Source organism: Pagrus pagrus (assembly GCF_965226575.1).
Source record: "Pagrus pagrus genome assembly, chromosome: 20".
NCBI classification, from domain to species: domain Eukaryota; kingdom Metazoa; phylum Chordata; class Actinopteri; order Spariformes; family Sparidae; genus Pagrus; species Pagrus pagrus.
In genome coordinates, this window is record NC_140207.1 from 23,531,059 (window position 1) to 23,553,865 (window position 22,807).

A 22,807-nucleotide genomic window follows, 5' to 3' on the forward strand; every position below is an offset into this window, starting at 1 on the left:
CTTGCAGAGTAAAAGGGCAGTGGCTGGTCTGCTGCTGCCTTGATTGGTCAGTTTTTAAACTTGATGTATTAATACATTGTACTGTAACTGACCGGTGAGTATAATTTTAATGTGATAATATGTGTGTCCAAATTCACATATTAGAGCATACTTTCACACATTTGCATCACTGCTGGTGTGAATAGTTTTGATGTGAAATAATCACAGGCGACTATTTCAAATTTGAGTGTTATTTACTTGTTTAAATGACTTAAGATGAGCAGATTGATACCACTCTCTTCATTAAGGTGCACTCATTAGCACATAGTGCCTCATTTGTTTAATCCGTACACACAATGTAAAAACAGCAGCAGAAATTACTTGTCTTTGGGTGGGGTTACCTGGAAGTATCACGTTTTTTAACCAAGATATACTCAAGTGCGTCACAAGTGCGTTTAAAAAATGTAAAAATTACAAAAGTTATTAATATTCACAAGTGTGACATTTTAGAGCTGTTGACAGAATAACTGTTTAACTTTACAAACTTTACAAACACGGAATATGTCGCTATTAGAATAAATGAGTTAGAACAACTTTGGTTTAAATACAGACGTCCTGTGAAACATAAGCATAAAAACAGAGTTATTCTAAAGGATAAACCCTCCCCTACCTGCTCCATATCTCCCAGTGTGATGGGCTGTGTCTGGTAGCGAGCGTTGGCCCTGCGCTGGCGTGTGTCCCCTCTGGTGCGGGTCACCCTGGTGGGAGTCTGAGCCAGTCTGTTGAACAGCGCCATCTTCTCTGCCAGGCTGAGGGTGCAGAGGTCAGGCTCCTCCTGACCCTGACCCTGACCCTGACCCTGGCTCTGGCTCTGGTTGTGACTCTGTTGCTTTCCCTCCATTGTGGAAACAGGCTTAGTGCTCTGGACCTCCTGGGTATCCTTCACCTGCCGGGCCTCCCACGCCTGCTCCCGGGTGGCGGTGCTCTGCTGTGATGATGCCTGGAGGCTGAGGGCAGGATGACACCCAGAAGACAAACAGACAGGAGAAAGGGAGACTTGTGGTAAGCAGGAGCTCATGCAAGCTAGCAAGTGGCATGCTTCATGGCAGGCAGCATTGTGGAGCTGAGTGCATTTAATGACAACACCCAATAAAAGTTTAATGTAGAGCTATGATTGGGCTGTTATACACACAGAGTGAGCCATGCCCAACACAAACAAAACTATGATATCATGTTAAATCCCTACAGCCTTCTTAGTTCTTTCATCGTGTAGTTTGCTCCAATCACACAGGAGGGCACCAGAGCTCAGATAAACATTACAACTTTACACCGCTGAGAACTTCCATCTATTCACATCCTGTAGGGTCATACCCACATGTGACAATACCAATACCAAGACTTTGCAGTGATAAATGAGCAGCATTCAGTAAAGACCAGTCAGGTTAGTCACACACTGTGGGCCGACAGGAGCATTCATATCCGTGCCATGTACCTGTTTGGCGGGACAGTGTTGCAAACTAGGGTGGGGCTGGGGACGCGTGCTACAGCAGTGTGAACAGTCACTGTGTGTGGCACGTGAGTGGGGACGCTACAGTAGCCAAGGACGGAGACAAAGTCAGAGAGAGAGAGAGAGAGAGGTGACAGCACACACATGACAGAAGGGAATGAAACACATGATTTCTAGGTAATCAAGAAAAGAGCTAATTCAAGCTAGGAAGAGGAATGAAAAACATGTTGAGGTTCAGAGAGGCATTCAGAAAAATGGTTGGAGGCTTAAAGCAACATTTCATTTTGAACATTCATGAAGAATTTGACTTAGAAATTAAATGTTTTCATGTCCAGAGCAGGAAATGTGATGATTAGCTATCAGGTTGACAACGTGGGAAAATGCTGCTGCCTCATAAAGTTTGTGGGTAGATATATATGATATATATTGAAAAAGGTCGTTTCAGCCAAAATGCAATAAGCACATCCTCTCACTTTGCCATACTCAAGTCTAGTCATGTAGATAGTTTTTACAGAGACATCCATTTATGAAATTTCTGCCTCCAACCCAGTAAAATTGAGGGAGGTGGACTTTTTCTCACTTCATTGGAAAACTACATGAACATTTCAGCAACCTGTCTTTCCAGAGTCACTGTCCCCAATCACTCTTGATCATCCACGTTGTTTACAGTTTTCAGAGGGGCTAAGGCTCAATGCCATTTCCAATACCATACCCCTCTTTATGTCAAATTACAAGGGGTAGTGCTCTGTCAATGGTGTTTATGTAAACAGACGCAACATTGTCATTGCTGATTTGTGCATGACAGTCGCACATCTTGACATATTTCAAATGTAACGTTAGCAACCGAGACCTCAGCAAACTACTAGCAGTCATTATAACATTTATATAAAGAAGGGGACCAGAATACATTTAAATGGCATAGAGTCTCATAACCCCCGGTTTGAAGTGTGCCTCTGTGCAGAGGACCATGAAGCCCTAACAATTTACCCTACCCCTTTATCCCACCAAGAATCAGGACACCCTAGACATGAAAGCGCAAAACAGGTTGAAAATCTGTTGATAATCCTAGGCAATGAGAACACTGTTTCCTGAAAGACATGTTGGTGATGAATCTTCAACATTTTTAGTTATTTTTGATGCTGTGAGCAGCATGAACAAAGTCCTGTTCACCTCTGCTTCATTGAGATTGAGGCAGAAATCTCAGATCTACAAAAGTAACTAAAATAACAATCTCCTAGCTAGCAATCTATACATTAAAACACTAACCTGTTCGCTAACAGTAGAAACCATATTTAGCCATTGACACCATTTTGCAGGGGCACCATCGCTCCATCCCAAGATGGCTTTGATTGGAATAAAGTATTTTTGCTCCTGAACCAGAATGAAAATTGGTACAGCTAGACCATTCCCCAGCGCTGGCCCAGCGCGGTGGAGATGGGTCTGGTTATTTGAGACTACATCCACATAGACCTGGTAGCAATCTTCTTATATGCAACTCAAAATTTCGAAAGATTCCTAACTATTGCTTAAACATCAGCATCTGACTAGTAACTTGAAAAGACTTACGTGGCAGCAATGACTACTTCCTCAGTGGTGACTGGCTGAGTCCTGGATCGATCTTGTGTCCGTCTTAGTCTCCTGTCCACTGCTGCATTCCTGGACCGTACTTTAGGGGCACCACCATCAATGTTCTTCTCCAGTTCCTGGATGGGAACATTGAGGTAAACATGAGAAATCAACGTAATATTTCATCCTACCTTAGTAGGAGTGAAAGACTGGTGTAGATTTATTTGAGACAGTGGGTATGACTTAATTAGCTGGAGTAGATTACCATATGGCTCAAGAAAAATTAGCATGACAGCAATCAAAGATAGATAAGATCACATCTTTTATCAACGCTGTTGCATTGAGACTGCAGGTCATGTTTCAGGTCAGATTCACAGATGCGACGTAAAATGTACTCTGTTAAAATGCTTGTTCCTGTGGAATGCCTCTGCTGAAAACAAATGGTGAGTATTTCCAAGTTTTCATCTCTAAATCCTCACAGGAATGACAGGATGGAAAAGAAAAATTGTCAGTTGTCAATTGTCGTTGATTGGAAGCACATTTCTGCAGAAGTGAGAAGGCAGGCAGGCGATAGTTGAAGCTCACCCTGAAGAGAGAGCGCTTGGCTGCTACGCTCAGCTTGGCCCGTTCATCTAGCTTCTCTTCATCAGCTGCAGAGACAGAGAGGGAAGAACTCATGATGACAACAAACTTGAGATGTCTTCAAAATTATCTCCATTAAATGGCAACTCCACCAATTTTACACATTAAAGTGTGTTTGCACACTGTTGAGGAGTATTACTGCTTATGTGAAAAAAGTAGTATAAAGACTTTTGTATGCTTCATACTACTTTTGTATGCGTGAAATCGGTTAAATTACCTCCAGTGATATCACTCAGTTGCCAAGTTGCATTGTGGGTAATGTAGGCACCTGGTCTTAGAAAGTAAAAAGAATGTGTGGAATAAAAGGTGATATCTCTGAGTCTGCTGTAATGATTTGTTTTTGTTTGTTTTTAACTGCTTTTAAAACCTGGTGCCTACATTACTCACAATGCATTTTAGCCACCAACTGGCAGGGCTTAGTGAACCATCATTACTTGTCCTAAATATTCAATTTATTATGTTAAAAGAGGAGTTTTTCTGAGCAACAAATTCTAAAGTGTAACGCATTCAGATCCATTGATCACCATGATCATGTTTAGATTCGTCATTACACATAACCAGCACCATCTGGCTTTACAGCTGGGAGAAAGATAAACCACAAAACCTGCAACTGATGTCATAGGAGAGACTATGCAGGACTAGACAGGTGTGAGAAGCATGGCTGCATACACACTGTGCAAGACATATGATATGACATCACCAAACAACTATTCCCTTTGACTGATGCCGCTGAGCTCTGCTCCCTGTAATTCTGCCAGTACGAAGAGCGTCCCAGCTGAGTGTGTGCTTATAAGAAGCAGATGAGCTGCTTCTGCCCTCAGCTGTGCTGTTATGCTACTGTGAGCACCAGTAACAACTCTATAAACTCCACATCAAAATGTTGTGCTCTCTGTTAAAAAACAAGACCTTAAAAGGGAGATTTGAGTCATTTGGTTTCCGCTCTCATTTCTATTCTTCAAGCTTTAAATTCCAAACACAGGAAAGTCAGTTTTATTTATTTGTGGTTGGCTGCAACTGTGAAGCTCCAGATTATCATGTCAGTCCTGTTGTTTTCACTGTCAACTGTATGAGCCATCAAGATGTTACCAAACATAGTGAAGTATTGACTAAATAGTACATTATTAGGGGTCCCACTGGTTTATAATTGCAAGACCTGCTGGTGGCCTCTGCTTGGCTTGCGCCTATTGTTTTTGTATGACAAAAGCTTTGAGAGCTTTGTGTTTCTGGTACTCCAAGCTAAATACATGCAAGTTTTTCAATGGCCGAAAGCAAGAAAAGCAGTGGAGTTCAACTGAAAGTCGTGTTCTTCCCATCAAAAACATTCATTAAATCTGACAAAGATTTTTGTGGCCCTCATAGTCCACTGGACAAAAAGAGGAAGGGAGATTTGTGGGATGCTTGCCCACACCCTTGCCCTGTGGTCATCCAGTCTGTCAGCTCTGCCTAGCCCAGAGACACTCTGGCAGCCAAGAGCAGCTATGGAGGATGAGTTACCCTGAGAGGAGCAGCAGAAGACCGATCATTAACCACCATATCAGAACCATGGTACATGAGTTAATATTTTGAGTCAAGCGTAGAGAACGCAACTAACAAAAACGCCTAAACACAGGCAAACTGTGGCAGGTCTTGCAAGAAAACCAGTGGGATCCATAACAACGCCTGAATGGCAGCAGTGCCTGTCACACACTGAAACCCTGCAAGTCTCATAAACCTAATTGGGTGCTTTTGACATCACCATAATCTCGCATCTCAGCCCATCCAAAGAGAGAAGACTGATGAAATTCAATTTACTCAGAGAGCTGTGGAACTCCAGTCAGTTTTTATTGACATTCTTACCCTTTAAAGAACCTAAATATAGTGTGAATGTTTGCTTGTGGTCGGATTAACTCATGACATGACATTACACCATAAAACTAAATATATTCATCAGCCACAAACTAAAGTGCTCCAAATTTCCTGCTGTAAACGTGATATCAAACACTATGCAGCTGGAGGTTGATTACCAAGCCAAGTTACTTACCTTCAGTTGAAGGGAGATCTGAACTCACACAGGACCTTCAGAAGTGCAAAAAAAAACAAAAAACGAAATTAGCAAAAGCTACTAGTATCCTTGCAATAAAGTATCTCTAAGTGAAATCAATGGGTGGTGAGCAGTTAGAGAGGAAAGAGAGAGCTAGCTAGTCACAGTAGAGGTGAGATGCAGAGAAAAACAGTCATTTCTGGTATGTAGGAAATGTGACAGCGAGTGTTAGGAGAAGAAATGAAAAAGGGAAATGGTCTAGTAAAGCAGACTAAGCTGGAGAATTAGACAGCATTACAGAAGTCTGTTCAGTTCCATGGTCTCAGGGAGTGATTACCAACAAAGGCCAATTCATGTTTCCTTGGTATGGTCACATGTGATGTCCACTGCCAAGGCCCAATCAGATGGACCTTTGGCCTTTAAGCTTCCCTGCTTGCTAATGTAGTTTGAGTGAGGGGCAAAATCAAGGAGAAAGTGAGTGTGTACATGCCTGTGTGTTTGTGTGTGTGTGTGTGTGTGTGTGTGTGTGTGTGTGTGTCACGCCCATTGGCCTGTGGTAAACTATGATCCAGCTCATTGCATTAATCTGATTATGAACTTACTCCATACTATAGAAGTATTTACTGTGCACCAAAGAACACATACTTGATGATTAATTGGTATAGTGAATTAAATCCTGATTGGAATCAACATTTCTCTGCCTCAAATCTCACAAAGATCAACATTATGTTGTGATTTCCTTGACATGCATGATCACATGGATATTTTCCAGCATTTTTCACTTGCACCCATGCATTCTTGAGTCCAGAGCAGTACCTATCAGTCTCGTGGCGCTCAGCAGAAGTGATGGGCTGCGTCCTAAACCTCTCTGAGGTCTTTCTACTCTCCCCGGGACAGATATACTGCCGGGGCCTACGCCCCCTGTCCCTCTCCCCTCTCCATGGGGCTTCGTAGTCTGTGAGTGCCCTGTCTCCCTCAACCTCACTGGAGGAGCCCCCCAAGGAGACGGACCAACAGATAGAGTACCCAATGGAAAGAGAAAACACAGCATCGTGAGGGAGAGATAGAGAGGGACTGGTAGCAAAAAAACATTTCAAAGCAGAGGTGAAGGTTTGAATATTCAGTCACACCCTTAGTTTAGTTTTGAACATCAAGTAAATGAGGAAGACCATGTAGACTTATTTGCGTTAAAAGCATGCATACATTCACTGGTCCCAGGCAGTAACGGCGCAAGTCACAACATCATAGGAAGCTTTGTGTTAGGCAATTATCGCATGAAAGCCATTTCTACAGATCACTATGCCTCGATGTTAATGTCACTCCAGCCTTAGTTGCTTGTTAGTCATTCAGTAGCCAGCCGATGTTAGTTAACAATCACCAGTGTGATTTCTACAGAAGCCAGCCAGCGAGTAGCATTTGACTTTGCCACCTACAGCTCATTCCTGCGGCTGGTTGGTGGGGTGGTGGTGTTCTCCATGTAGGAATGTCTAAGCTGAGCCACCGACACCCGGTTGTCCTGCTGAGTCTCTTTGTTACCAAAACCCTCACCCTCCCTGACCTCTCGGTGGTCACGGGCCTGGTGCTGCAGGTTCTTCTGAATGGGCGCTTGTGGATCCACTGTATCTGACACCGAGCGGCTCAGCGCTGTGATTGAGGTGGAGTTTCCTGGGCCTGCATGTGCCGCTCTGGGCTGGATGTGAGTGCCAGCCAACCCTTTGTGGGTATAGATGGCACTTTCATGCTCTCGGGGCCTGCTCTCTGATGCTTGCAGACAGTAGATGTGCTCTGTTTCGTCCAACCTGGCTCTGCCTCGGTGTCCTTCTCTTGCAGGATCCTCTGCCTCAGCCTCCCTTGCCTGGCTGAGACTCAACGTCCTGGACATTCCTAGTTCCTCTTCCCTCCTTCCTCTCCGTGGGTCTTCAGTGCTCCTCTCTCTGCGGCGGATCTCAGAGGGTAGAACTGCTTGTCTGCTCCTCAGAAGACCCTCTGTCTTCACGTCACCTGACCTCTCAGTCTCTTCCTCCTGTTGCTGCTCCCCAGCTCTGGATGAGGGACCAGATGCCATGGACAGGTAACTGGGGTATCCACCAACTTCTTGTCCTCCCAGTGGCCCAGGTCGGGTGAGCTGAGGCTGGGGTTGATGGTGAGGATGGGAGTAAGCCTGGTGGGGGCCCGGTGGGTCTGCGTGGTACTGTGTAGAATTTTGGTTGCGGTATTGAAATTGTCTGCAGTACGCTGGGGTCTCTGTAACTTTTCCCAGCTCTGGGCTCTTCTGGCGGCCTTCCTCTCTCGCAAGCCTCTCCCTAACTCTGATTCTTCAGGGAAAAGAAGGGCTGGTTAGCATTTGTACGATATGAATAGACACAGCATGTTTCTCTTACAATCATTAATATGAATGTTGTACTTGCTCTGATGAAAGGAGCAGACAAACAGCACCCTAGTCATCTCGTATTCTAATTGAAATGCCCATAGATGTACTTAGATCAAGTACCAAAAACATCTAACTATATAAATATCGAAAGTTGAAATCTAATGCTTGATCAGATGTTTTTTGCTCTATTTTACTCCCTGTATTAACACGATTCAAGCAGAGCAGCTGTGAGTCATGGTTAGGCATGGCATTGATATTCTCAGAATAGTTTGGGCTACTTAGGATGTTGCAAATAGAGCTGGGTATCGTCAATTAAAATCCAATTCCAATTCACAATGTCCCGATTGTTCCAAGCTGGAAATATAATGTCATGGATTCAGTAAAACAAATTAATATTAGTATCTGTACTGAAACTTGTTTTGCACTAACACTAGTACTGAAAAATCTCAAATGATACCCAACCCTTTTTAAGATGGCACCTAGCATCAAGATTTTTAATGGACAAGTAGAGAGTGGCAGGGAAAAAAGAAGATGGTTGAGGAAAAACAAAGTGGAGGATGCTAACTGTCCTCAAACCTATAGTCACTCATGTAACGGTCGGTATTACTCTAGGAGAAGAAGAACAGTACTGCAACACCATCACCTTATGTATCCTTAATATGTTTTACATCACATGTTCCTTCAAACATTTGTTTTCACTCAGTGGTTAAACTGAACACAGCAAAATGTGGATGTTAAATGAAGTTATGGTCCGGAGCAAAGGGAACAGGAGCTTGAAGTAATGAGGATGACCACGATGTGATGTCAACATACTCTCAGAGCAGAGGTTCTTGAACATCAGCCCAGGACCCAAACTGTAAATGAGGTTTAACCATATAAGATGAGAAAAGAACAGTACTGGGTTCTGTTCTGACAGTTCAAGAAGCACCGCTCATAAGAGCCGATGGGCTTTGGTAAGTCCGGCTGAATGGCAACATGGCAGGTGATATTGGGGTGAGACACAACCAGCCTGGGTGTACCTTGAGGGCCAGTTGATGAGAGAATGGGTGTCGCCCTCAGCATCAGTCTGGAGGAACCAATCAGTGCTCAGGTTTGCCCTTGTACTATACCAATGGAAAACCAATGGAGGACATGTGAGTGGGTGGGTGGGTCACAGTCTAGATTCAGTATTCAGCCTTTTTTCTTGGAACACACACCACTACATTGCACATAACACTGACTTCACATTGAGCTTGACCAGAGTGAGAATAGGCTTGGCCACCAGCAGGATCCTGCTAAGAATACAAGCACAATTCCCCACTGAAGGATTTCATTGCTATTGTGGTTTTGGGAGAGACAGCACACTCAATAAAATATGAACCCGTATTTTTCTTTTGAAATGTTTGTCAAAATAAGAGCAATGACTAGAAAAACAGAATACGATATGAGATCAGATCTGGCCACAGAGCACCTATGGTAGCAGCAGTTTGTTGATATCTAACTGGGAGGATAGACCCAGTTTTCATTCATTGATGAATGTTTTCAGAGCCATAGTCAGGGTTATAGATTCTAACTTGTCCAAACCTCAGTCAGATAAAGGATCAGTGAGTCAGGCAGACGAGACTAACATATTCAACTGAACAACCCCTCTGTCCCTGCACTCTCCCTGCTACTAAGAGTTGGAAGGGGGGATACATTTTGGTCATTTTGCAAACAAGGGGATGGTACCCCCCTCAAATGGCCTAAAGGTCATCACTGACCTGCTTTATCAAGAGAGGAGGCTCATTTTAGTCAGACATGTCTAACTGAGGTCTTATCGACTGAAGCAGATATTCAGGGGAAATGCCATCCCACTCAACCACAACCAAAGTCAGGCTGGCCCGCTGATGCTGCAGAAATACAGATAGCCTAATCAGTCCCATTGAGCACAGGCCTGGGTTCAACAAAATCAAAGAGAATGTCCCTGAGTGATGAATAAAGAAAAGCAGGACTCAAGCTGGACCGGTTCCAAATTATACTCAGTCAGATTTACTGCAATGGATATCGGGTCTGTCTGTAAATATCTTTAACACCTGTATAGATCCAAATGGATCCAAGCATATTAGGTATCAGCTCTGGTCCCATTCGTATCCCAGCCATCAACGTATTTTGGGTTTCATAAATTGTTTCCTGTCTACCTCTAAATTAGCTAGAAAAACATTTATAAAAATGTAAAACATTCATGTCACATGTTGTCCTTTATTGCTTTCAAATGATCAAGTTCATGGCAGCAACCAATATCACCAAATGTTATCTAACAGCTAGCACTGGGCAATATACATAAAATACTGTGTATTGGTATCGTGATATGAGACTGAGATACCGTCTGAGATTCCAGGTATCGCTTCATCATGATATGGCATAAGTGTTGTCTTTTCCTGGTTGTAGAAGCTGCATTACAGTTAAGTGATGTCATTTTCTGAACTTACCAGACTGTTCTATTTGTTCTAATACTTGTCTTTACCCACTTAGTCAATATATCCACATTACAGATGATTATTTATCAAAAATGTCATTTTTTAACATTTTATGAAAGTACCAATAATCATCCCGACAACATCGTCGTAGTATCAATATAATATTGTGATATTTGATTATGTCGCCCAGTCCTAGTATTTATGAAGTGCTTTAGAGGACATTTCAGAATACTATCCTGTATCGCCATACAGCCTAAAAATATCGGGATATTATTTTAAGGTCATACTGCCCACAATAAAGTGCCACATTCAATCAAGAAGTCCTGTCGGAGGGCTCCGTTTTTCTGACAGCATGTTTGATTCTGATCAAGACTTCATGTACATCAAGGACCGCTTTATTTTTGATTTAATGGGACACATAATCTTGTTCTGTGGAAGATTTGCCACAAATTAACTTTGAAACTCAAGGTTATGGTTAAAAAATTATGGCCTTTGTTCATAACATTTTACTATGAAGTCCTAAAACATAGCCATTTTTTTTAGACTTGTCAAAGAATTTTGAGGGGCCCCCTGAGAAAAGGTAGAAGGGACACCTTCCCATGTGCTTCTTTCACATTTGACCTTGCGGATCTTGATCAGGCCCAGCTGTGGGTCAGAGATCTGACCGTCACACTGAGCCACCCAGTAACACAACAACCTGCCTGCAGCACAGACACACACTCTGGCCAAGCCTTGAAACCTGAGAGAGGGACTGGTGAACAGTGAAAGAGGATGATGCAGACACGAACATAGGAATGGGAATGATAGCATAGTCGAGTGTAGAATCATCTTCATCTGTTCATTAGAAACACAGATTGCAGGGCCAAAGCCTGGTCAAGACCTGGGCTGGGCCAGCTGTTTGCTACATCAGAAATGGAGAAGTGAGATGTATAGCAGTGTGCATGCTGATACTATCTGTGCCGTATCAGTGGTGGAGCCAAAACAATCCTTAGTACTTACTTTCTGCAGCAGATAACACCACCAATAAAGACAGCATTGAGGAAAATAAACATCCACTGTCTGTTGGGCTTTTTAAAATCAGATTTTAAAAATATAAATATGATGAGTCCACAAACCATTTTGCCCAGAACCTTAAGTCTGATCTGAGTTCCTATGAGCCAGAACCCAGAGGTTTACTTCATCCAAACAGCCTTAATAGATCTTCCTAACAAAATAGCAACAGCTTGGCTAGCTGCTCTGGGAATTTGCGGATAAGAGGGACAGCGACATAGGTACTGGGAGGGAGAGTCAGTCAGATGGATAATGCTGTTGTAGCAAGTCCATCCATGAAAAAGAAGGATACAGCATTGTTCTGGCCACATGGAAACCATGCTCGAACTTTGTGTGTATGGATTTGAATTGAAGCTGGGGTCTGAGCACTAGGAGAGGGAATGGTCTGCTAATGAGATCTCAAACAAGGAAAAAATAAACTACTTAGCAGATAAAATGGGATCCAAAAGGAACAGTGATCAGCACCACTCACCCCTGTCTGCTTAGGATGTTGTGGGCCTGCTGCTCGATGAAGAGGTCCCCAGGAGACACTCCTTGTTTGGGTGAGGAGACAGAAGAGTGCCTGCTCAGCTTGGGTGAACTAGGTGGCATCCCTGTGACTGAATAGTCCTTAGCGGGCACACAGGCAGCTGAGGACACTGATGACACATCCATGTATGAGGAAGAGGATGGTGGCTCAGGATGAGCAGCTCGACGTTGATTCTCCAGGTTCATCAGCCTCTCCCTCTCTGAGAATGAGTCCAGCCTGCTACGACCCATCTCATACCCCAGGTCGGGGTGACCTTGCTGTGTTGCAGTGCGTCCGACCCTTGGGCTAATGGCAGATGTACTAGTGTATGAACTCAGGGTGATGTCCCGGTCTTCCTCCCCCACCGACTCTGACCTGCTTCGCCTCTCTGAGCCTTCTGACTCCTTCCGGGGGTGAGTGTATCGGGAGGGACATTCCAAGTCTGGCTCCTGATCCAAAGAGATGCCATAGCGCTCGGCCAGCTGCCTGCGCCGCTCTGCTTTGTAGCGGGCGATGCGTTCAGCCTTGGACTCCAGTTCTGGGGCACTGGTGGTGGAGCCTGAGCTGAACACAGGCTCTGTGTGGATGAAGGACTGGGGGTCAGGTCTGCATCGAGCTCTGGACTGGCGCTCTGGAGCCACCAGCTGCATCTCTGGGCTTTCAAAACCCTCCATGCCATACCGCTGCACTGTAACTAGAGGACACAAAGAGGACACAAGTCAGTTATTCACTTAGGACTGCAGGAAAAAATCAAATAATAGTTCAAGTACTGTATTTCTCTCACCACCACATGGCTCACAGGGGTCAGATGCCCTGGTGTATCGTGGTGTGTCCTCCTCCAGAAGGCGGTTTGCCACCAAGCTAGGCAGCAGAGACGGATGCACCTCACCCTCTATGCCCTCCAGCCGCCGAGCGATACGTTCCTTTCTATACACAGACAATAAACACACAGTAGTGAACCTCAGGCTTGGTATCATCCTTCATTATATTACCCTCATCAATAAAAATCCCATTTTATTTATACATGTATCATCAACTTCTCACCTGTTCATCTCCCAGTCACTTGCGCTTGTGGTGATGCTTTCAAATCGCTTCCTCAATTCAGAGACTAAAGGAAGAATAAAGAACATAATACTATTACAGCTCCGTAATAGGGAACTATTTTCATTTCCTTGCACATTCTTTCTTATTGCCCAAATCAAAACCTGTGAAAATCTAATCAAAAGCGACCTTCAGTGGCTCAGTAAACTATTCATTTCACCATCTAGTGGGTCTTGAAAGACCCACAAGACCATTTCTCTTCATTGGACCTACATGTTGGAATGATTTCAACCTGTTAAGAAAGTAGTGCAGCAGCAAACAATATTTGAGATGCACTACACTTGTAGCTGCACTACACTTGTAAAAAAAACTGGTTTCAGACTAATCTTGACATGAAGCCACCTGGCAAAGAGGCTGCTGTTGCACAACAGTGACTTTCAAAAACCCTGGGAAGGTTGACATTGTGAGGGCCTTTCACAAGCAGACAGAAAGAAAAAAAAAACCTTACTCACCTTTAGGAAGATTGGCCAAGAGACTAACATCTATATCCTTGGTGCTTTTGGCTGGGTCGTCTTTTTCGTCGAAGGAGAATTCTTTCTGGAAGCTGAGGGACGAGGAAAAATACCAACTGTTATTGAAACAGAGCTGAGCTGTGGGAAACAGGATTGTTTATAGTCCAACAGTGGAAGGGGCTCACTAAATCAATCTCAATTTGATCAAACTGTTGTCCACATCATTAAAAACATGTTGCTGGAAGCAGCATAAATTTGAATGATGTTCAAGACTCTCATCAATCAGCCAATGGTTTGTGGATAAAGCTCCAAAACAAGTGATTAATCATCTTACAATACATTTGGTTTTCAACCTGTACATTACCATCCAGTCTTGAATTCCCAAATATTTATCTAGAAATTATGAGACAGTTTTACCATCGTCACACCCTCTGCCTCACTCATATACACAGAAAATTCTGAAATCATTTATGGATTTGATTCAAAACCACAGAGTTACAATACAGTGTAGAGAGGAACTGCCAGGAGATTATTCATGAGGAAACAGTCAAGAACTGGGAAAACATGATTTTGCAGTTCTTCCCATTCCAGCAACCACAGAGCTGTGAACACACTGATATACACACACATCGTAGATCATTTTTTTATTAAACCAGCAGTTTTCATGACTGCAATCTTCCAACATGTAATTCTACATGCACAATGTTTTTGAGTCAAAGCCACACCCAAGCAGCTTGGCACCAACTGGGTGTCACTGTGCCCAACACTGCAAAGAACTTTCTTTATGGAGGCAAACATGTCAAGCAGGTACTGTACAGTATTTGACGTCCGACCAACGACATGTTTGCTGAACTATCCCACTGATGCTGCAGCAGGGAGGTCTGCCACTGCCAAGCAGGAAAGTAAGCTTATCTTTTAGTTTCTAACTGTATCTTACCCACTAGGTCTTTGACAAAGGCACCGAAACAATAGAAATGAAAACCACATTTTTTAGATCTTACCTCAGAGCTCGCTTCTGTAGCAATCGCGGATTACTTAGTTTAATGGGGGTCTCACTCCCAAGTCCTGTGAACAGAGGAAAAGAGTGTAACACTTAGTCATGTTCATATAATCAACATAATGTTCATTCACCCAATTTTCAACAGCAGAACCTTCAGTTTTAGCTTTTAATGAACAGACACAGTGCAGTGAGGCAGGTGAAGCAGCCAGTCTCTGTGCAGGTCCTTGGCACAGACTCACATTAATTAAGCGGACTTCCACTGAGAAAACAAATGGTGTAGAAAACAATAATCTGCCTGCCTGACTGAATCACATTAAATAACAAGTGATCTGTGTAGTTTAGGCTACACAGGACGCTAGCACCCCTAAAAATCCCATTCCCGGAAACAGCAACACACAAATCATCAGAGCACATACATCCAGAGACAGTGACTGTCTCCTTCCCAACTATTAGTCTATGTGCTGTGTATGAGGTCATGGCTTGAGGGGTTTGATGGAGGAGTGACTGCGTGTGTCACTGAGACGGGCGCTGTAAAGTCTGATCACACGTCAAGGTTGCAATGCTGTGCAGCTGGGACAATGCCAGAAGGAGCCAAACACATTAATGTCGCTGGGCAGCACCGCCATGAATACAGATAGGGGACAGCATGAAGAGACAGAGAAAACATTCTGTCAAATTCCCCAAACCTTACAAACACACTATTACCAAGCTATGTGATTAAACTCAATCAAGAGTTAACAATCTAACATAATAAAGTCTGGCGTCAATTAGGAAAATGGCCAAAGTCAGTAAACAAGGGCAAAACGTGACATAAACACCTGCCTCCAGAGAAATACTGCCTCATTAGCAAGAAAAAGGGCATTATTGGGTATTAAGCATCAATAAACAGTCTTGTGAGGAATGTGAGTTCTGTGGATCGTCCCTTTAAGGAATGTCTGCCTCACTTATTGACTCCAAACCTCAAACCTGTGGTTTTGGCTGCCCTCGGATCTCATAGTGGCCAGAGCTGTGCAATTTCGGGACAAACATGTGGTCCCATTTCCGTCCTCTGAGTTCACCTCAGGGCCATGTGACGCCCCCAACTCCCCCACTGCTCCACCCAAACCCCTAACCTCTCCCCAGAGGCAGCCCACCCCTAACCACCCATTACAGATCTGTTAGTCCTTATTAAGGATGTTTTGGTTGATGCTTTAAATCCCCCCTACTTAAGCAAAACATCACTGGAGAAGAAAGAAGGCTTATTTGGAGAGGGCGGTGTGCCTGGATGTGTTTGGGGATGGTCGTGTATTGTTTCAGCTGGCTGGAATATGGCTGGTGAAAACACCGCTCATTCCTTGCAAGCCTTGAATGATAATCCTGGTAATCTGAGCCGATCATGTTTTCTTTTGACAGTGACCCAAAGATTAGGTCGAAACTATTCTAGCAGATATTTCAAAGTTTAAGACAATGGTTGGATAAATCCTGTGGACACATATCCTTTACAGTCCTGACTGAAACAGTAATATATTATTATTCAGTGATCTCTAATAGCTACTGTTGCCATGTGTTCACAGGGCTTAAAAATCTAAAATGAATCTTAGTGAAGTCTTGTCCCTAAGAATTGAAGAACTGTAGCTGATTCTCCCACTTACACCTACATATACAGTATGTGCAACTACAAAAATGGCTTTGAATGAGCCTCATAAACCCTGGGCTAACAAAACTTACTGAGGACATAAATTACACACAATTTGACTTTGAATGTTTCCTTCTTTTCACTCCCTTTCTGTATATTCATTACATGTCTTGTCTTGGCACGTTGTGTAATGTAATTTCAGAATAAGCTGGGCTACTTAGAAGTGCCATCATTTGCATTTAAGTGGTGCTGTAAATGTTCAAAGGTGTGATTCTACAAAACAGGGTTGTACAACGAAATGTAAGTTGTAGTCCCCTCTGCTTCACTAGAAAAAAATTGTATGGTAAAGTGTTGAGGAGTTCAGTAGAGTCACAGACTGAGGAAAGAAGCTGCTCTGTAGTTTGGTGGTACGGCATCAGATACTTCTACATCTTTTGCCAGACAGCAGCAGCTGACCAGACTGTGGGTGTTTTCTTTAAGTATGAGATATCAAAATGTTTTTCTTGCAATGTGAAATATTTTGGCCATGAGCTGAATTTCTTGGCTTGTGTTACTTACTGTATTCAGGCAAATGAACACAGTATAAACTCATGCTTTATAGCTCCAAGCAGGATTATCGGAATTTTTTCTTTTAATAATCTGATTGCAGATCAAATAAATTATTTGACAAATGTGCTGCTTTGGCTCTGATGCAGCATGCAATCTGCAGCGTCACTAAAGTTACTACATGTAGTGAAGTAAAAGTACAATATTTGCCTCCAAAATGTAGTGGAATGGAAGTATAAGGTTGCAGAAATTGGAAATACACAAGTTGAGTGCAAGTACCTCAAAATTGTACATAAGTACAGTACTTGAAAAATTATACTTAGTTACATTCCATGTATGCTTTTGATATTGCAGAAAATGTTAACCATAGTGCTGTTACCACTGAAGTGGTAAGGAACATATATCCTAAATTGACATCTTAAATATTACCACTTGGAAGAGTCAGACATACTGACTGCAGACTGATGGTGGTTCTTAATCAATCTTACATGTGTGCATGCTTGTGAAGTAGTAGCAAATATAATGAGATGGTTCTTGTTTTCAAAGATGCAAAAATAAAAAGTACACAAGTTGCACTCTGTAATGAATGCATCTGTATGATAAATGAAGACTCCAGTTGTAGCAACAGCAATTGTGTTATAGTTGTGAAGCAGTTTGCTACCGCATGCTACAGGGAAAGCTCCGGTAGGCTCTTTGCATCAATGATTTTACCAGAGCCTGTGTTTCCCACATCTCTACAATGCAGGTGGCAAGCAAAATGTTATCATGACTAACAGTCAAAAAGGTCAAAACTTTAACACCAAGTTAACAAATACCAGAATTTCCCTTTACTCAGAAATGTGAAACAAAACCAGATGTAACAGTAAAGGTTAATTAGCTGCTAGTGTGAAAATAACACAAGCATCTGTCCCTCAGGGGCAGCTGTCTGAGGCTATCGTCAGGTCCAACATATAGAGTTCTCCACAACCCAGACCTGTATTCCTTTTACACCTCACAAAGCCTATATGTAGTGGCATGTGGGCCATCAGGGGCGACCCCCTAGAAAAGCCCAAGTGCCTCAATACATTCGTCATTCCAGAAACAGGCATAAAAACCTCCACAATGATCACAGATGTGGCAGAGCCTTTGATGCTTGCTGTAATCTACAGAAACACTATGGCTGCTATAGCCGGGAGGGACTGCGCCAGGAATTCCTCAGCACCGTGCCCCGTGTGTGTTGATGAGGCTGTAAAAGCGGCTTGACTCTGATAAAACATGAGGATGAAATGATTTCATGATTCAGTGAAGTGTCATTCAGGCTCTGAAGTGAGGAAAGCCTTTTATGTGAAGGTATCAAAGGTGTGAAGCACAAAGACTGTATAACACTCTCTACACAAAGAAACTATGGCTCAATCCAATTTCAATTTTTACCCCTACCCCTCGTTTTCAAGCTCCCCCTTGCCCCTCAGAACAGAACAGAGTTACAGGGGGTAGTGGTTGAAATCTCCCCCTATGAAATGGGACAACCTTTCAAGACCCTCATACGTCAACCACTGAAAAGCTTCATGGGAGGAGGAATTTGGGGGAGAGATTTCTGATCGGGCCTGGCACTCTGCTATTACATTGGTACACCCATCCTCTATCTGTATATGCCACGGCCTGCTGCAGTTTAAAGTCCTTCACCATTAACACCTCTATAGAAGTAGACCAACCAAGCTGTACACAGACGTCGACCCGACATGTGTGAGATGCCATCAAGCCCCTGCCAAACATTTCCATATGTTTTGGTCATGCCCAGTACTGGGGTCATTGTGGTCTTCCGTCTTTAGGACACTCTTTTACGATTGTGGAAAGGAAATCACTCCTGACCCCTTTATTGGCATTTTCGGGACTGCTCGGGAAGGCAGATCCTTTCCTAACTCCCAAACAGTGGCAGTGGCCTTCTCGTCTCTCCTAGCCTGACGCCTTAGTCCTCCTTAAATGGAAATCGACAGCACCCCCATCCCACACACAGTGGGTTAGGGACATCATGTCTCACCTTAAACTGGAAAGGCTAAAGTACATAACACGTGGCTCCATTCAGAAGTTTGACGAGATATGGCAACCATTTCTGAGATTTTTTGAGAAAGTGTTAGCCTCCAGTAACCTGGGGTAACTGCCCTGCCAGTTTGCATCGATATTAGAATAATGGTACCAAGTACCACTCAGCAGTTTGCTGCCAAACTTAAGCTACATTTTCGGTGTCATATGCTATCAAACTGGGGACTGCAACATTGAAATACGCAAAAATGTAGGACTGTCATGTACAAATCAGCATAACAACGTAACTTTAGCTACCTAGCTAGTTAACTACCAAGTCATCGGCAAACTATTAGCAATTATGTTATTCCATAATAATAAATGGAAACAACAGAGACTTCTTATAAGCCTCTGTCTGAATTGTGCCTCTGAAAAACCTCTGTTTGGAGGGCCATGTAGCCCTAACACTTCACCCTACCACTCTATCCCAGTGAGAATTGGGACACCCTATCCTGTGAATGCAGTCGTAGAGCTAAGTGGAAGGGGCAAAGGGTGTTTTTGAAATTGGGCCTCAATTGTCCATGGTAATGCTCTGCTCTGACAAATCCAACTTTAACCTGAAGCTGAGGTCAAAACTTACAGTTATATCACATTACAAATAAATGGGGGACCATTCACAAGAAGACTGGAGTGGATGTCAATCAAACTGTAATACTTACTCTATGTGTTAAGACACAAAAACACCCAGTGTGGTAACCAAAGAAGCATCCTGGGCTGAGCATATGTCCAAATTGAGATAGAGGATTAACTTCAATTCCTGGGATTACAGCAAGCCCAAAAGGAAACGTGTCACTCTTTAACAGTCTGCGTTACATCACACTGTGTGTGTGTGTGTGTGTGTGTGTGTGTGTGTTTAAGTCTCAACATCCCCCCAACAGTTGCCAGCCTACTCTGCCTTCACCCTGCCTGCTGGGGGACTCAAGTTAAAACTAAAGCCTCACTCAGAGAGGCTTAAGAAAAAAAGCAGTACAAAACAGATGGAGAATCAGAAATTAGGTGAGACGATGGCTACAAACAGTAGACTTACGTGATAATAAGCTCATTATGTCTTTAACATGAATAACAATGAGAATACAAGCAGCTCAGTCTCAAATTAAATTATGGGGAAGAAACAGAAAGCAAAGAACAGCTACAATGACACACACATACGCCCTCCTCCCCCCATAAACCAGTCTCACTGCTCGTGTAAAAGCCTGAAACTATGGGCCACCTGTTGTGGATTCCCAGCAAGTTTAGCAATGAGAGGCTAGATCTCAATACTGACTCACTCAAGAAATATTACAGAGAAGCAGACATGGACTTGTGGCCAGTCAGCGATGCATAATCATCTACAAGATGCACACAAAGGTCATGCGCAACAGGGCTAGATGAAATGATCTATGAATGTACCTTGAATGTAGCATCTTTTGTTGCATCAGTACTAAAGCTGTCACAATTTTGATTCTAAAAACAAAAACGTATTGAAATCAGCTAAATTAAAAGCAGGATCAGAGGTTCTCCCAGTATTGTTCTCTTGACCCTAGCCTACTTCTGCGCATCCCAAGGAAACAAAACCACAGCTTCAAGACGGCACAGTGAGCTGACAGGTAGTCTGCAGCTGCACCTCCAAACATTTATCGTGTGCGCAAAGACGAATGAAGAGAGAAACAGAGCTTTGCAACAACTCAATTTCTGTCTTATGCCGTCTCCTGTTTAATCACTGAAGGGTGGTGTTTTTTGTTGAATTCTGGCATAAAATCAATGATTTGTGGAGCTTTACGAATCCAGATGCGATAGTCTGACAATGTGTAGCTGTCAGTGCAAAAAAATAGAAGCTTTGATCAAAAATCTGATTGAAATCGATTTGGGAGAGTCGTGACACTCCTAATATTTCCTGTCTCATGCTGACTCATTTGTTCTGATTAATCACAGTATGTCAGGACTTCTGTATTAGGAGACACAGGACACAGTGACTACACACCATGCTGCAGTAGTTGGTGCTCTGCAAACTAGCACTTCAGAAATATGCTGGTAAGAGACAATTTCAATCGCTTTCCAAGCTTCTTTTGAATATCTGTAATCTGAGCAATCATTTCTCCCTGACATTTTGTCCTCAGGACTGTCATTTCATTCAATAAAGTTACAGACGAGGGAGAAAACGTGAGAATTCACTCACACAATTTATTCAACAGACATGTTGTTCCTCTATATTTTCTCTCATTACCGTCTAAAAACTTGTCTCTTATGTGGAGCAGGTTATACTCCAATAACGCAGCTATTAAGCTACAATAACTTTCTGCATTGTGGACTTAACTTAAGCCTAACCTTCCACTGTCGTTTATGGTTATGGTTTAATAATGGTCAACAGCTCAAATTTGAATGGCAAAGGTCACTAAAGTAAAACTCAATGCAAAACAATTGTGCAGATTTACTTTGGCCTTGCGATGGAATCCACTGATTGTGGTCATTTCACAGAAATTAAGTGGTTTTGCTTCAAACTTTAAATGCTATGTGACAAGGTCCTTAAAGTTTAAGTTGACAGGCTGGTTAGAACTTAATTGAAGGTTTAGTTATTTGGAATTGAAACAATTTATCTTATAAAGTGATAAGAGCAGATTTAGGTTGATAAAAGATGTAAAATGTTGGTAATTCAGTGTGTGTTGTTTGTTACCCTGGCAAAATGCACAGGTACACAGCAGTGGGCCAACTGTAAAGTCTACATCCACACATGCAACTACACTTTCCTAAATCTGAGTCCAAGCAGCAGTAGAGCCTAGAAATAGCATCTCCCTAAACCAGCCCCCCTGCACTGTAAAGAGTCCCTTGTCTCTGCTACGTAGTGTCCTTGGAGGCTACAGCTGCAGTGCAAGGACAGCTGGCTAGAAAGCAGGACAGTGAGCAGGGAGGAAGGGAGCCTGCAGTTTCTTGCCTGCCAACTTCTAAGAGCTCAGATTCCCAGCTCCACAACCAGAGTAACCTGTCCCAGAGCTCTCTTCAATCTCAGCTCTACCCGGAGCTGCAGAGCCCCAAGTCGCTGCTCTTACCTTGGCTGCAAAACTTGACGTGAGTCAGGTAATTCGAGATCCACGGGTTCCGGTACATTTTGGCAACAAAGTCAGTGGCGAGGGTTACACAGAAAAGAGGCAAAAGAGATGGAAAGACAGGGCAGCTGCCTCAGAGGTGATGCAGCTACAAAAAGCAGTTTGTCAGTGCTCCGGGACAGACAGAGAGAGGAGTCAGGTAGTGTTAGAGAGAGGCAGTGGAGGGAGGGAGGGAGGCAGGGAGGGAGGGGAGAGCGTAGAGAGAGACGTCCCAGCCGCAGTGCTGGGACAAGTAGAGGTGGTCCTGGCAGGCAAACAGAGGAGTGGTGAAGCTGTGGCTGCAGCTCTGCCCCTTTTGTGATCCACTCTGCTCTGGTTCCTCTCGCTAACCGCTAAGTGCTAACCAGTGCCCACTACAACAACCTGCAGGGCTGAAAGCTGCTCAGCACGGGCTAAGCTCATTAGCCAAGGCAAGCAAATTAGGCCCCATCCCTACTACAGATCGAAGAGGTGTCTTGCATGCTACAGCACAGAATGAGGCACAGTGGGGAGGGGGAAAAAAGAGTGTGTGGGAGAGAGAGATAGTTAGGAGTGTCCCAGGAGAGTGCTGCCTTCCCTTGGCTCACACACACGAGTGGGATGCCAAAGAAACCGGTGCATAGCATCAGAAAAGGAGGGGGGAGAGAGAGTGCACAGGCAGGGTGGATGGAAGTAGAAATGAAGAGAGCAGGGAAAGGGGAGAAAGTTAAAATGACCCTCTCAGCCAGATGAGAAATTCCAGTCATCTCTCAGCGGGGACAAAATAAAAAGAACAGCATGCAGAGAGAGAGGGGGAGAGAGAGAGAGAGAGAGAGAGAGAGAGAGAGAGAGAGAAGGTGGGAGGGACAAGGAGAGAGTAAGAAAGACAATGATAGTGAAACAGTCAGGAAGAGAAAGA

At 43.5% G+C, this 22,807-nt stretch overlaps 1 protein-coding gene across 1 annotated transcript in view; it reads right to left on the reverse strand.

Moving 5' to 3' along the window:
• The window catches only part of LOC311249265 (supervillin-like), a 55,472-nt gene extending 33,415 nt beyond the window's left edge, over positions 1-22,057 (reverse strand). The window contains 13 exon segments of the mRNA XM_084340164.1: positions 650-986; positions 1,472-1,567; positions 3,053-3,189; positions 3,638-3,702; positions 5,715-5,749; positions 6,531-6,698; positions 7,148-8,029; positions 12,043-12,772; positions 12,863-13,005; positions 13,123-13,186; positions 13,632-13,723; positions 14,633-14,696; positions 21,874-22,057. Of these exon segments, the coding sequence (XP_084196290.1) occupies positions 650-986; positions 1,472-1,567; positions 3,053-3,189; positions 3,638-3,702; positions 5,715-5,749; positions 6,531-6,698; positions 7,148-8,029; positions 12,043-12,772; positions 12,863-13,005; positions 13,123-13,186; positions 13,632-13,723; positions 14,633-14,696; positions 21,874-21,931 (2,871 nt within the window). The 5' untranslated portion in view covers positions 21,932-22,057.
• Positions 22,058-22,807: the final 750 nt, after the last annotated feature.